General features: G+C 39.9%; 1 protein-coding gene across 3 annotated transcripts in view; it reads right to left on the bottom strand.

Moving 5' to 3' along the window:
• LOC143875702 (uncharacterized) overlaps positions 1 to 9,422 on the bottom strand; it is a 33,964-nt gene extending 24,542 nt beyond the window's left edge. For 2 of the 3 annotated variants that reach the window (XM_077377305.1, XM_077377306.1), the window contains exons 1-3: positions 8,791 to 9,421; positions 8,145 to 8,294; positions 7,810 to 7,959 (exon numbers count right to left, since the gene is read on the bottom strand). In XM_077377305.1, coding sequence (XP_077233420.1) covers positions 7,810 to 7,959; positions 8,145 to 8,294; positions 8,791 to 9,322 — 832 coding nt within the window. In that variant the 5' untranslated portion in view covers positions 9,323 to 9,421. Of the gene's footprint in view, positions 1 to 7,809; positions 7,960 to 8,144; positions 8,295 to 8,790 lie in introns of all 3 variants that reach the window. The other variant, XM_077377307.1, reaches the window with a different exon arrangement.
• Positions 9,423 to 12,118: the final 2,696 nt, after the last annotated feature.

Raw genomic sequence — 12,118 nt, 5'->3', positions numbered from 1 at the left:
ATCCCATATGAAAATAGACAAGCTAGATAAAACAAGAGATAGATGTATTTTCATTGGATATAGTAGTAGCCCAAAAGGCAATAGACATTGTGATCTTGAAATGAAGAAATTAATTATTACTAGAGATACAATTTTTGATAAAAATACATCATAAATTTGGGATGAAAAGAAAGTATAGGAGTGACCAACTTTATTAAAGGAAGAAGAATCAAGAGACTCCAAGATCAATACAAAGAAGAATCAAGAGACTCCAAGATCAATACAAGGAGGAGAAGGTTCTTCACAAATATCCAAGGACAAGGTCACCCTCATCTCTTAGAAGTCAAGCTAAGAACGGTAAGCAGTCTAAAAGATATTTAGGAGACATGCAAGTTTTCTCTCATAACGAAAATTGGGTGAAAACAATGAAAAAATAAATTAAAATAATAGAGAAATAATTCCCCTGAACTGTTAGGTAGCCCACAACAAATGATATTAATAGAGTGAAATATATCTATACAATAAAACAAAATTTAGATGGATCTATTAAAAAAAATATATAAGGCAAGGCTTGTTACTAAAGGGTACTCACAGCAACCAAGTATTAAATTTTATGAAACCTTAGATCGTATTCAGTTAGACACTATCATGATAATAATTGTCCTTGCAATACAAAAGAAATGGCCTCTTTACCAGTTAAATGTGAAATTAACTTTTCTAAATGATTTTTTGGATGAGAAAAATTTACGTTGCAAAAGAATTTATTTCAAAAGGAGAAAAAATAAAATCTGCTGGTTGAGGGAGGTATTTTATGGGTTAAAGCAAGCACTAATCTGCTGGTTGAAGGAGGTATTTTATGGGTTAAAGCAAAGCACTATGTTTGGTACACTGAAATTGATGTCAATAAGGTTTTTTAAAAGAATAAGAGGGATCCTACCTTAGTCTTTTAAAGAGAAGAATATTATTTTTTATTTGTTAATAAATATATTCTGAAAATATTCTTAAGAAGTTTACTTCAGAACTTGTGATAATTGATGAAAATTTGTGAATTAAAATATTTGTGATAATAGATCAAAATTTACTATCATAAAGAATCATTATAATCATGACACTATGCAATGTATTGCTATCAAGTATCGCTTCATCAAATAGACTTATGAAGAGGTGAAATTCAATTCAAGTACTGTAAGACAGATAATCAATTGGCATACTTCTTCACAAAGGAATTGATGACAGAAAGTTTTAGTATCACATACATCTATCAATTAGGAGTTCAAGGAAAGTAAAATTAGGAGTTCAAGGACAGTGAAATTAGGACTGTTGAAAGATAATGTGCCATGAGTTTAAAAGCGTGTCATTTGTTATTCTTGTATTATCTTTAATTGAAGATACTAGAATGATATTATTTAGAGTCATGTGAAAGTCTAACAGCCTTGTGAAAGTCTAACACCTTCTAGTCTAAAAGAAATCTAAGAGTCTTGAGAAAGTCTAAGAGTCAAGGACTCTGTATAAATTTCATGTAACTTATGTATGCATGAAAGGCCTTATAGTCCTTTATTTTTTAAGAAGTACCGTACGGTCCACACCATATGATGATCCAAACCGTCCATTAGATGGGCCACAACCTAAATAGGTTCTGCCTCAAAAATCATTTCCATAGGTTGATCCTAACCCTCCGATCTATAGAGGGACCACACATTAGAGGGTTGATCCTAATAGGATGGTATTTCAGAAGGAGAAAGAAAGGATAGACTGATGTTTAGAATTAAGGAAATAGTAGCTGAAGATGAAGGGGGGTTAGCGATCTTGGAGGAGTTTCTGGAGTCAGGGGGTAAAGGAAGAGCATAATAGGATGGCATTTCAGAAGGAAATTTCATGGAGACAGATCCAGAGTGAGATGGTTATCTGAAGGAGACAAAAACATGGCTTATTTTCATGGGATCTCAAGTGCCAGAGACAAGAGACAAGGAAACCGAATTAGTGCTCTTCAGGTGAATGGAAGGTTAGTGGAGGATAAATGCACTATAGTGGAGGAGATTGTGTCTTTTGATGAGAGTTTGTATTCCTTAGAGGGGTGATGCGCCTTAGACCAGATGGAGTGCCCTTCAGTTGTTTGGATGAGAGACAAAGGGGAAATCTTGAAAAACCATTTGAGGAGGAGGAGGAAATAAGTTTAGCTCTCTTTTCTTTGGGCAGGGATAGGGCTCCGGGATGGATTTTCTTAGCATTTTTTCCAAGCTGCTGGGACATTTTAAAGGCTGACATTCTCAACTTTTTCAAGGAGTTCATTGACGGTTTGAAGTTGGACGAAGGAATTGGGGCCACTTTTACTACCCTAATACCTAAAGTGAAAGGTGTAGTAAAGATTGGGAACTTCAGGCCAATTAGCTTGGTGGGGTGCTTGTACAAGCTCTTGGCTAAGGTGTTGGCGGAATGTCTAAAGAAGGTGCTTCCTAGTATAATTTCTTCAAATCAGTCAGTCTTTGTAGGGGAGATCAGATTCTGGATTGTGCGATGATTGCAAATGAGGTGGTGAATGTCTACCTTAAGGAGGGAGAACAAGGGATTGTGTGCAAACTAGATATGGAGAAAACATACTATCGAGTGAAATGGGACTTCTTGTAGTTTTTAATGCATTGAATGTGATTTGGTGCGAGATGGAGAGGATGGATCCATAGGTGTGTTTTTTCTTGTTGGTTAATGGTTTCCGAAGGGATTCGTCAAGTCTTTAGCGGTTTGAGGCAGGGTGACCCTCTTTCCCCTTTCCTAGTCGTGATTGTGGTTTGAGTCAATTGATTGATAAAGGGAAGTCTTTAGGGCTATTTGAAGGATTCATGTTGGGAAATCAAGGGGTGGAGGTTCTCATCCTCAGTTTGCCGATGACACCAAAAGGTGCTAAATCTTAAGGCTATCATGCACCCCGGTCAAAGATCAAACTTTCAAAAGTCTCGAATCCTTGACATGCACATTCCAAGTGAAGAGGTAGAAGGGCTGACGAGTCTATTGGGATGTTCAGTAGACAATTTTCCATTTTCTTATCTTGGTCTCCTATTGGGAGGGGGTAGGCCATCAAAGAACTAGTGGGATCAAGTAGTAGAGCGGGTGTAGAAAAGATTGGATATTTGGAAGAGAAACCTGGTTTCATTTCGGGTGGTGGTTGGGGGTGGGTGGGTAACTCTAATTAAGGCAGTCATATCAAATATTCTAGTATATCACTTATCGGTGTTCAAATGCCCTATGAGCATGATCAACCGGATTGATAAAACCAAAGGAGATTTCTATGGGATGAGGCAGATGATATGAAAAAGATGCATCTAGTGTGCTGGAAGGACGTGTTCAAACCAATTTAGGCGGAGTTCTTGGGATTAGAAGACTAAAAGAGGTGAATAAGGGACTCCTTGGAAGTGGCTTTGGAGGTTTGGGAAAGAGAGACCACCTTTGGGTGAAAGTCATTGAGAAGAAACTATGTTGCTTGGGAATTGGGTAGGAATTGGGTATCAGATGACAGGTTTCGCTAGAGAGGAGGGACACTCTTATCCGGAAGAGCAAGTTTTCTGAAGGTGTCAGGTTCAGAGTATACTCTGGTGAGAGAATCAAGTTTTGGGGTCATAAGTGGTGTGGAGAGACCCATATGAAAGAACGGGGTGACGTTGACTAAATACGAGATTTCGCTTAAAGTACATATGCGGGCCAACGAAAGGCAATGAATAGTCAGACTAGGCAACCGAGACTCCCTTCACAGGTCAACAAGCAATACCAGGCCAAGCCTTAGTAGATTTGTATATCGTGGTGGCAGATAAGGAGGTTTGGGTTAAGGATTGCTTTGAGAGCGACGAGGATGGGGTTGTATGAAAGATTAGCTTCAGAAGGAATCTTTTTGGCAAAGAATTGGAGAGTGTAGCGAGGCTCTTGCCTCTGCTAGCATCATGTTACATCAAAAGATCAGGTGAAGACAAAAGGGTTTGGATCCAATCCTCTTCAGGTACCTTCAACATCAAATCTTTCTGCAACCTGATTGCATCCAATTCTTTAGCTTCGCTAGTGGCTAGATATGAAATATCCCAGCTCCCCTTAGAGTTTGTGCATTTGCGTAGTCGCCAGTACTAGATGAAATCCTCAAAGTGGATCACCTCCGCAAAAGAAACATGTGGATCATTGACCACTACGCCTTATGTGTGGAGGCAGGTGAGTGAGTCGACTACATTTTCATTAATTGCACAACTGTCAGGTTTGTGTTCTATGTAATGCAAGTAGGGACCCCTGGTCCCCAATGTAATTTCCATAGTATCAATGAAATTGTCAATTTTCAAAAAAAAAAAAAAAAAAACTGTCAGGTTTGTGTGGAGTCGCATTTTTGGCATTTCTTGGGTTTTCCCTGCAAAACTATCAGACTTATTGGAAAGCTGGTCCCATGTGCCTTGGCGAAGAAAAGGTAAAATATTATGGAATGTGATAATGCTATCTACCATCTGGGTGCTATGAAAGGAAAGAAATTCCAGGGTTTTTAGAGGCGTAGTGAAGTCCTCTCAATTCCTCTTCATCAAGGTATAGAGAGGTATGTTATAGTATTGATCATAGGTCAATCGTTTCGCAGTCATGGGAGCTTCCCTGCTGCAGGTTTCTCAAATTGAACTTTGACGGTTCAAGTATAGGGAGCCTTGGTCCAACTGGATTAGGAGGTCTCCTGCGAGACGAGCATGAGAAACACTATGGGCTTTGTTAGAAATGGAGTTAGAGTTAGAGAGAGGAAGAAGAAGAGGAATGGTGAGGATGGAGAGTATCCACTAGGGAGCTGCTCATGTAAATGATTTATATATAGGCCTAAATAGGGCAACATGTTTACAATGACTACAATACCCTCTACACTACATTTAATACCTAATCTACGCTTACATGTTATTCAACGCTCCCCCTCAAGATGGAGTGTATATGCTACGGAGCTCCAATTTGCTACAAAGAAAACTACAACCAACCAAAAAATAATAATACAACAAAAAGTGCAATAAACCCATACACATAGCCAGCTTGGCACAACACTCCTCAAGCTGGTGTGGTGAGTACATAATAAAAAGCATAACAAAAAGATAGCAATGGCCACAAGAGTACAACAGTGAGATCGAAGGCCTTGAATGGAGCAGCTCCCCCTGAATCAACACGACGATGAGGGCTATCAAAACAGGCCCTCCCCCTGAATGAGAGCGTGACAAATAAATCTGCAAACCACGAAGGATCGAAAGGTGACACCTTGTCAGTGAAATAACAGCGATCCATCGAGCAAAATAAGCACCGAAGGCACTCACGAGCAACGACGAAGTAGCACTAACTGGCAGAGACATCAGCTGAGTAACACATCGCCAAGAGAAGAAGAACAACCACCGGAAAGATGATTAGAACCAACCAACGACGGGGGACACCATCGTCTGAAGAGACAAGGTCAATGGGGACACCGTCGCCTGAAGAGAACCAACCAACGATGGGGACACCATCGTCTGGAGACAAGGTCGACGGGGACACTATCGCCTGAAGAGAACCAACCAACGATGGGGATATCATCGTCTAGAGACAAGGTCAACAGAGACATCGTCGCCTGAAGAGAAAAACGACCAACGACAGTGGAAATCACATCGCTCGGCGTAATTAAGGTCGGAAGCCAAGCTAACAGCTAGGCATATAGCAAGACAAAGAGAAGTGGATTGCACCGCAAACCACGATGAAAGTGTAAAACTACGCCAAGAACATGAAGAAGGAGCAACAAACATGCGACGGAGTGACAATGCGAAGAAGCAACTCACTCTATGAAGGACTGACAATGAGAGGAAGAAACAAGAAGTGACAATGTGAAGAAGCAACTCACACTCTGAAGGATTGACAATGAGAGGAAGAAACAAGCCATAAAATAGAAGGGTGAACACCTTAAAGAACTGAAGAAGAAACAACGAACGAGGAAGACCAACACCAACCAGCTACATGATAACACTCCCCCTCAAGTTGAAGCCGAACGCCTTCAACTTGCAAAGAGAAGAAGACTTTTAAGGCATAATACCTCTCTTAGATATTTTATCAAACACTTAAAGTGCACCTTTGACATCAACATAAAATACATAATGGGAAGAAAGAAATGACTACAAGACAACAACACGACAACCATAAGGCAACAACAAGACAAAGATACAACACACTCCATCCATGGAACTACATGTAGGGCTTCAACACCCCCCCTCAAGTTGAGGTCGGAGGCCTTCAACTTTTAACAAAAAGAATGACTTCAAGACACCACACCTCTCTCAGACATTTCACCAAACACTTGGCGTGCACCTTGAAGAACAACACAAAAGGCATAGAAGACAATGAGAAGAAAGGATTTAGAATATAAAGATTAGGATGGAGGGGAGATGGAGATTCAAAAGGGAAAGAAAGAAAGGATTTAGAATATAAAGAAAGAGATTAAGAAAATAGAAAGAACCCAATAGGGGTATGGATTTAGAAAAGAAAAGAGATTTGGAGTTTTGGATGTCGGATAATGGAGGAATCGGAGGTGGAGTACAACCCAAAATGGGTTACGGCAAAGAGGGAAGAGTTTTTTTTTTTTTTTTTTTTTGTGGATTTACGGCAAAGGGAAGGAGTGGGTTTTATGGAAAACCCAACACGAGGGTTTGCGCGTGAGTTGAGAGATGGAAGAGATATTTTATTGATTTTGGGAGAGATTTTTTAGAGAGATTGAGAGAACGCAAAAACCGAGAGAGAGAGAGAGAGAGAGAGAGAGAGAGAGAGAGAGAGAGAGAGAGAGGCTCTTCTTCTTCTTCTTTTCTTCCCTTCGGATCTTTGCTCTGATACCATGTTAGAAATAGAGTTAGGGTTAAAGAGAGGAAGAAGAAGAGGAAGGGAGAGGATGGAGAGTCTCCGCTAGGGAGATCCTCATGTAAATGATGTATATATAGGCCTAAATAGGGCAACATGTGTACAATGACTACAATACCCTCTACACTACATATAATACCTAATCTACCCTTACATGTTATTCAACAGGCTTTTTCAGGCCCAATAGGGATTACAAACTCTACTGAGACGGAGATTAGAGTAGTTCATTAAGGTTTAAGGATGATAGGTATGAGGATTCTTGATCAGGTAGTGGTGGAGGGGGAGACTCCCTCAACGTTATTAGGTAGTTGAGGGGGAGTTCTCTGCATCCTTGGAGGTTTGCTTATTGGATGGACTAGATCGTAGATAGTGTGGAGGGATCCTCTGTTTCATTCTGTCATGTAAGGAGGTCGGCAAATATGAGGCCGATAGGCTGACGAGGGAGGGGGTTTCCAGGGCAGCTATGGAAACCTTTGATTTTCTCCCCCCTCGAGGTGTCTTTGTGTTGTGTGTTCTTATTTATTGTTTTCTTTTGTATTGTAACTATGATTTCAATCGCCATGGTCTCTCCTGTGTCTTTTTTCTTCGTTAATTTAACATTTCGCCACTTAAAAAAGTAACCAGGTAAAAAAAATAGGTTGTTTCACCTCCATCTGACCAAGTGAGTTTCCCGACCTGAAATCAGTCCATGCACTTTTTGGAGAATGGCTGAGATTAGTCCAACTGTAAACAGGTTTTTTACTCTCAGCCCTTCACAAAAAAGTGATGGGCTGATTTCTCTGGCACCCTTAGTCTCGAGGTTCCAACTTAAACAAATGGGTTTCTATTGAGTAAAAAAGCATTTCAATGACATCTTTGAAATATCCCAGAAACTGTTTGGTACTGGTATGTCCTGAGATCAGTATAGTGGCTTCAAAGTGGTTTCTATGCAACTTTGCCTCTTTTTAGAGTTGGAATTGCTCGAAGTCTTACCCAAAACACAGACTATATCCTTCAATATCTTCCAGACGATGAAGCATGTTTGGTAGTTCTCTGGGATGTAATGATTGCTTACTGTAGAAGAATCCTGTGGGCTGTAACCATTAGACTTGTTCTCCCCCATCAGCGGATCAACAAATACACCTATAAAAAACCGCATTAGTCATGAGAAGTTTCACAAATTTAAGTTTAAAAACTCAACTCAGTGACAGGTAAGTTCTTGTTTGGCTTTTTTTAAGGTAATGTTCTTCTCAAAGACATGACATATCTCTTGTGAGTTATGGTTAGAAATCCACTGAGTTGACTCTGGCAGAGTTAGAAAGTCTTACAAGAGTATATGATGTGGTCGAGGCGTCGGATGCGGGTTCCACTCCTGAAAGCGTGAGGCTTGTTGGCTAGAAGATGGAGAGGTAACTCCCCTTTCTCGTTATTGAAGTTAACAAGATCTTCATATAGATAAATTATCTGGAAGGCCAAATCTGATAGCACACAGTAGGAGAAGTATAAGAACTTAAATATACAACGATGAGACTGCTCCAGTCCCCTCATGACACTTTCGCGATTGGGTCAGCCATACACTTCACATGTTTCTAGCTATTCATATGCCATGTGGAAATTTGAGAACCCCCTCATGATGGTCCACCAAATCAAGGGTCCAAATTACAAACAAATGTTCCATGTGGGACCCAACTTTAATAGTTAGACTTTGTGGAAGTATAAATGATTAAATAACACAACTCATTAAGCTTTTGGAGTTGTTGGTTGTTTCACATGCTATCAGACCTATTGCCTCAAGACAGGTCCTGGGTTCAAAACACAACAACTTCCTCATATTAAAATCTACGTGCGTGCTCAACCCAAAAAACAGAGGGGCCACAAGTGAGTGGGGAGTGTTTGAAGTATAAATGATTAAATAACACCAACTCTAACAGCTTTAGCTTTTGGAGGAATTGGTTGTTTTACATAGATACATACCGAAGTATTCCCCTGAAATGGTACAATGAAGAATGGTGTCTCCGTCATCCCTCCTGCAAAGTGACTTGTCATGAGGATCATGACATTTTTTGTGGAGTGCAAGAAAAGCTTCCTTCTTGCCTTGGAGAGCAGCCAAAAAGAGTGGTGTCTCTTTCGCCTTATTTCGAGCTGTGATGAGCATTTGATCTTTCGCCAATAAGCAATCGCACATCTCCACCATCCCCAATGTTGCAGCGAAGTGCAATGGGGTGTTCCCTCTATGGTCACCGATCCGCAACGTCTCCGGATTTGCCACGAAGTTCACGAGCCTCTTGACTATGTTTGTGTTTCCACTAGAGACTGCTAAGTGTAAAACCGTGTCGTCCCATCTCGTGATCTTGGCGCCTTGTGCTTTTGGATTCTTCTCATAGCATTTTATCACATCTTCCCACTTCCCTTTCATGGCATCCTTGAACATAGATTTAGAAATCGTCTCAAGCTGCGGATCCCATTGAGGTTCCATATCTCCTTCCATTCTTGCATTAGGTTCCATATCTCCTTCCCTTCTTGCAAAATTCACTGACCGAGAAGAGAGGAGGCCAAACTAGTTATTTTATCTTGGATTTCTAAGCTGCACCAAATTCTTGTTCTTTCCTAGAATAAAGAGAGGCTTCTGTTGTTCTGCCTTACACTTTTGTGGGCCACCTTCATCTTCTTTTCTACACTAAAGAGAGGATTTTGTTCTTGTTCTTTTGTACTCTAAAGTGAGGCTTTTGTGGGCCTTCTTCTGTACTCTAGAGTGAGGCTTTTGTGAGCCTTCTTCTTTTCTTCTTTTTTCTAGGCTAGAGGTGCAGGTCCGACCTGGTTGTGGCCAACCCTACCCCAACCCGAGGACCTAGAACCTCAACCCTAACCCGACCCAACCCCAGCCTTTGGTCAAGGAGGGTCAACCCTAACCCAACCTGCCTTTAAATCTCTCAAACCTAACCCAACCCAACCCAACTTTCCAAATCACGCCGGGTTTAGTCGGGTTGGAACGAATTGGGTTCAAGTTGGTCTAAGGGGAAAAAGAAAAAGAAATAGAAAAAAAAATAACCCTAAGTTTTTGACATAGCCATACAATCACAATAAAATTAAGGGGAAAGGGTCCAGTTCCGGTCAGGTAGCCCAGGTTGCATAAAGCATCAACCCTATTCCAACTCGAAATTAAATCAGGTTGTCTTTTCCTAACCCTACCCAACTCAAGGAAATACCAACCCAATCCAACCCAACCCCAGTTGAAATCTGGTTGAGCCCGGCCCAAGTTGTACCTCTACTATATACTAAAGAAAGGCTTTTGTGGGCCACCTTCATGTTCTTTTCTAGGGTAAAGAGAGGTTTTTGGGGACCCAATTCAAGGGCTTTTAAAAATAGCGTGGTCCCTGGGCTATTGTTTCTTTTGCTTTTTGAAAGAGACCAGAGAGACAGTAGAAAATCCAGCCCAGATCTCACTGCTATGGCCAATCAAGGTAAGCTCTAAGCCCTTTTGTATTCTAGTTTATTTGTATGGTTAGACCCATTTAAAATAATAGATCTTTAATGTTATGAAGAGGAATAAATCTTTTATTGTTAATTTGATTAAATCTCTTGTCTACATACTTGTAGACTTCTCCAAGAGACTTCTACAAAATTTTAGACTTTTGGAAGGTCCTCCACTTCTTCATGCTTATTTTGAGAATCCCATAGGCCTATAAAAGTAGATCCCCTGCCCAAAATACTAGAATTAACACCCCGGGGTGGAGAATTTATATGATGGGTGACCGTGAAAACACGTGAAGTTTAAAAAAGTAGGTACGGCCCACTTTTTTTTATGATCTAAACCGTTCATTTGTTTGGGCACAACGTAAATAGGTTGTGCCCCAAAAATCATTTCCATAGGATGATCCTTACCCTCCAATCCAAACAGATGAACGGTTTGGATCATAAAAAAAAGTGGGCCGTACCTACTTTTTTAAACTTAAGGTGTTTTCACGGCCACCCATCCTATGAATTCTCCCCCGGGGCGTTGCTTTATGCCATATAGATTGCGTGGGCTACAAAAAGTGGGGAGGTGCACAATCCTCCCTGACTTTACTCCTTTCTCAACAGTTTGTCTTTGATTGCACTCATGTGCCAATCCCAGTGACTTCAGTTATCCTTGTCACATGATGTCTACATTAGAATAAAGAGAAAAGAACATCAAAGCAACAGTTATACTGCTCGCAATCTGAATAATAAGTCTACTTGTTTCTATTATATATATATAAACTTACATCATACTATTTTATTATTTTTATTCCTTCTGTGAGTAGGAAGGGCAGCTTTCTTGTATCTATGCCTCATGAGATCGGAACCCGACAACTAACGTGATCTATAACACATCTCACCCCATCTTTTTGCAGTTATATAACAGTGAAGGAAATGATATGGGCACAACCTTTTTTTTTTTAACTGCACTTTTCATGTTTTTAAACACTTTTAGGATCTTGGATTTCCTCAAAATCCTAGATGGGAGACGAGAGAAGAAGGAGACAGTCCGTCATTTTCATTTTCTGATTTCTCCCCCTTCTTTTTGTCGAGTGAGAGAGTAGGAGAACAACCCGTGTTTTCAGGTTTTAGAAATCTCAAGCTGGGAGAGAGATTTCTAAAACCCGGATTTCTAATTTAAAATACAACATAATGGAATGTAAAATCCAGACTTTTACACCTCTTTCAAACTAAAACTTAGATATATTCTAAAATCCACGTATCCAAACAACCCTATGTAATTTTTAATTAAAAATGATTTTCCGGAGTTATTGAATGTCTGCATTCCCTTTGCAGTTATTGAATGTCCGCATTCCCTTTGCATTGAATACGACACTTCTCATTTCGTTAAACACTAGTAAAAAATGCACGTGCATTTCTAAGATATTTTACAACATGGTTTTGCATAGCTGTGAAAAACTGATTTTGCTACTATCAACTGATGAAAGTAACGACTACTATATTCTGATTTTTATATCCACATAGCTAAATTTGAATAATTTTAAGAGTAAATGTTAGGCCGTAAGATGATTTTTTACCAATTACACATGAAAGCATGAGTGAACCGAAAAACAAGGACATGTTTGGACTGCAGGAATTTTCTGGAAAATAGTTTTTTTTCCAGAATTTCTCGTTTTTACATTGTTTAATCATGAAAGCAACAAAGAAGAACACAAGAAGGCGATATTTTATGTGGTTCGGCAAGATGCCTACTCCATAGAGAGATCTCTCACTTTTTTCTTTCATTCATACTGAAAATACATACACCCATCAACAATATATAAAGAGAAGGAATACAATATCT

Source organism: Tasmannia lanceolata, unplaced genomic scaffold (genome assembly GCF_043159265.1).
Source record: "Tasmannia lanceolata isolate RefF3 unplaced genomic scaffold, GAP_Taslan_0.1 ptg000004l, whole genome shotgun sequence".
NCBI classification, from domain to species: domain Eukaryota; kingdom Viridiplantae; phylum Streptophyta; class Magnoliopsida; order Canellales; family Winteraceae; genus Tasmannia; species Tasmannia lanceolata.
The sequence above is the reverse complement of the archived record's forward strand: the minus strand, read 5'-3'. Positions and strand labels throughout refer to the sequence as shown.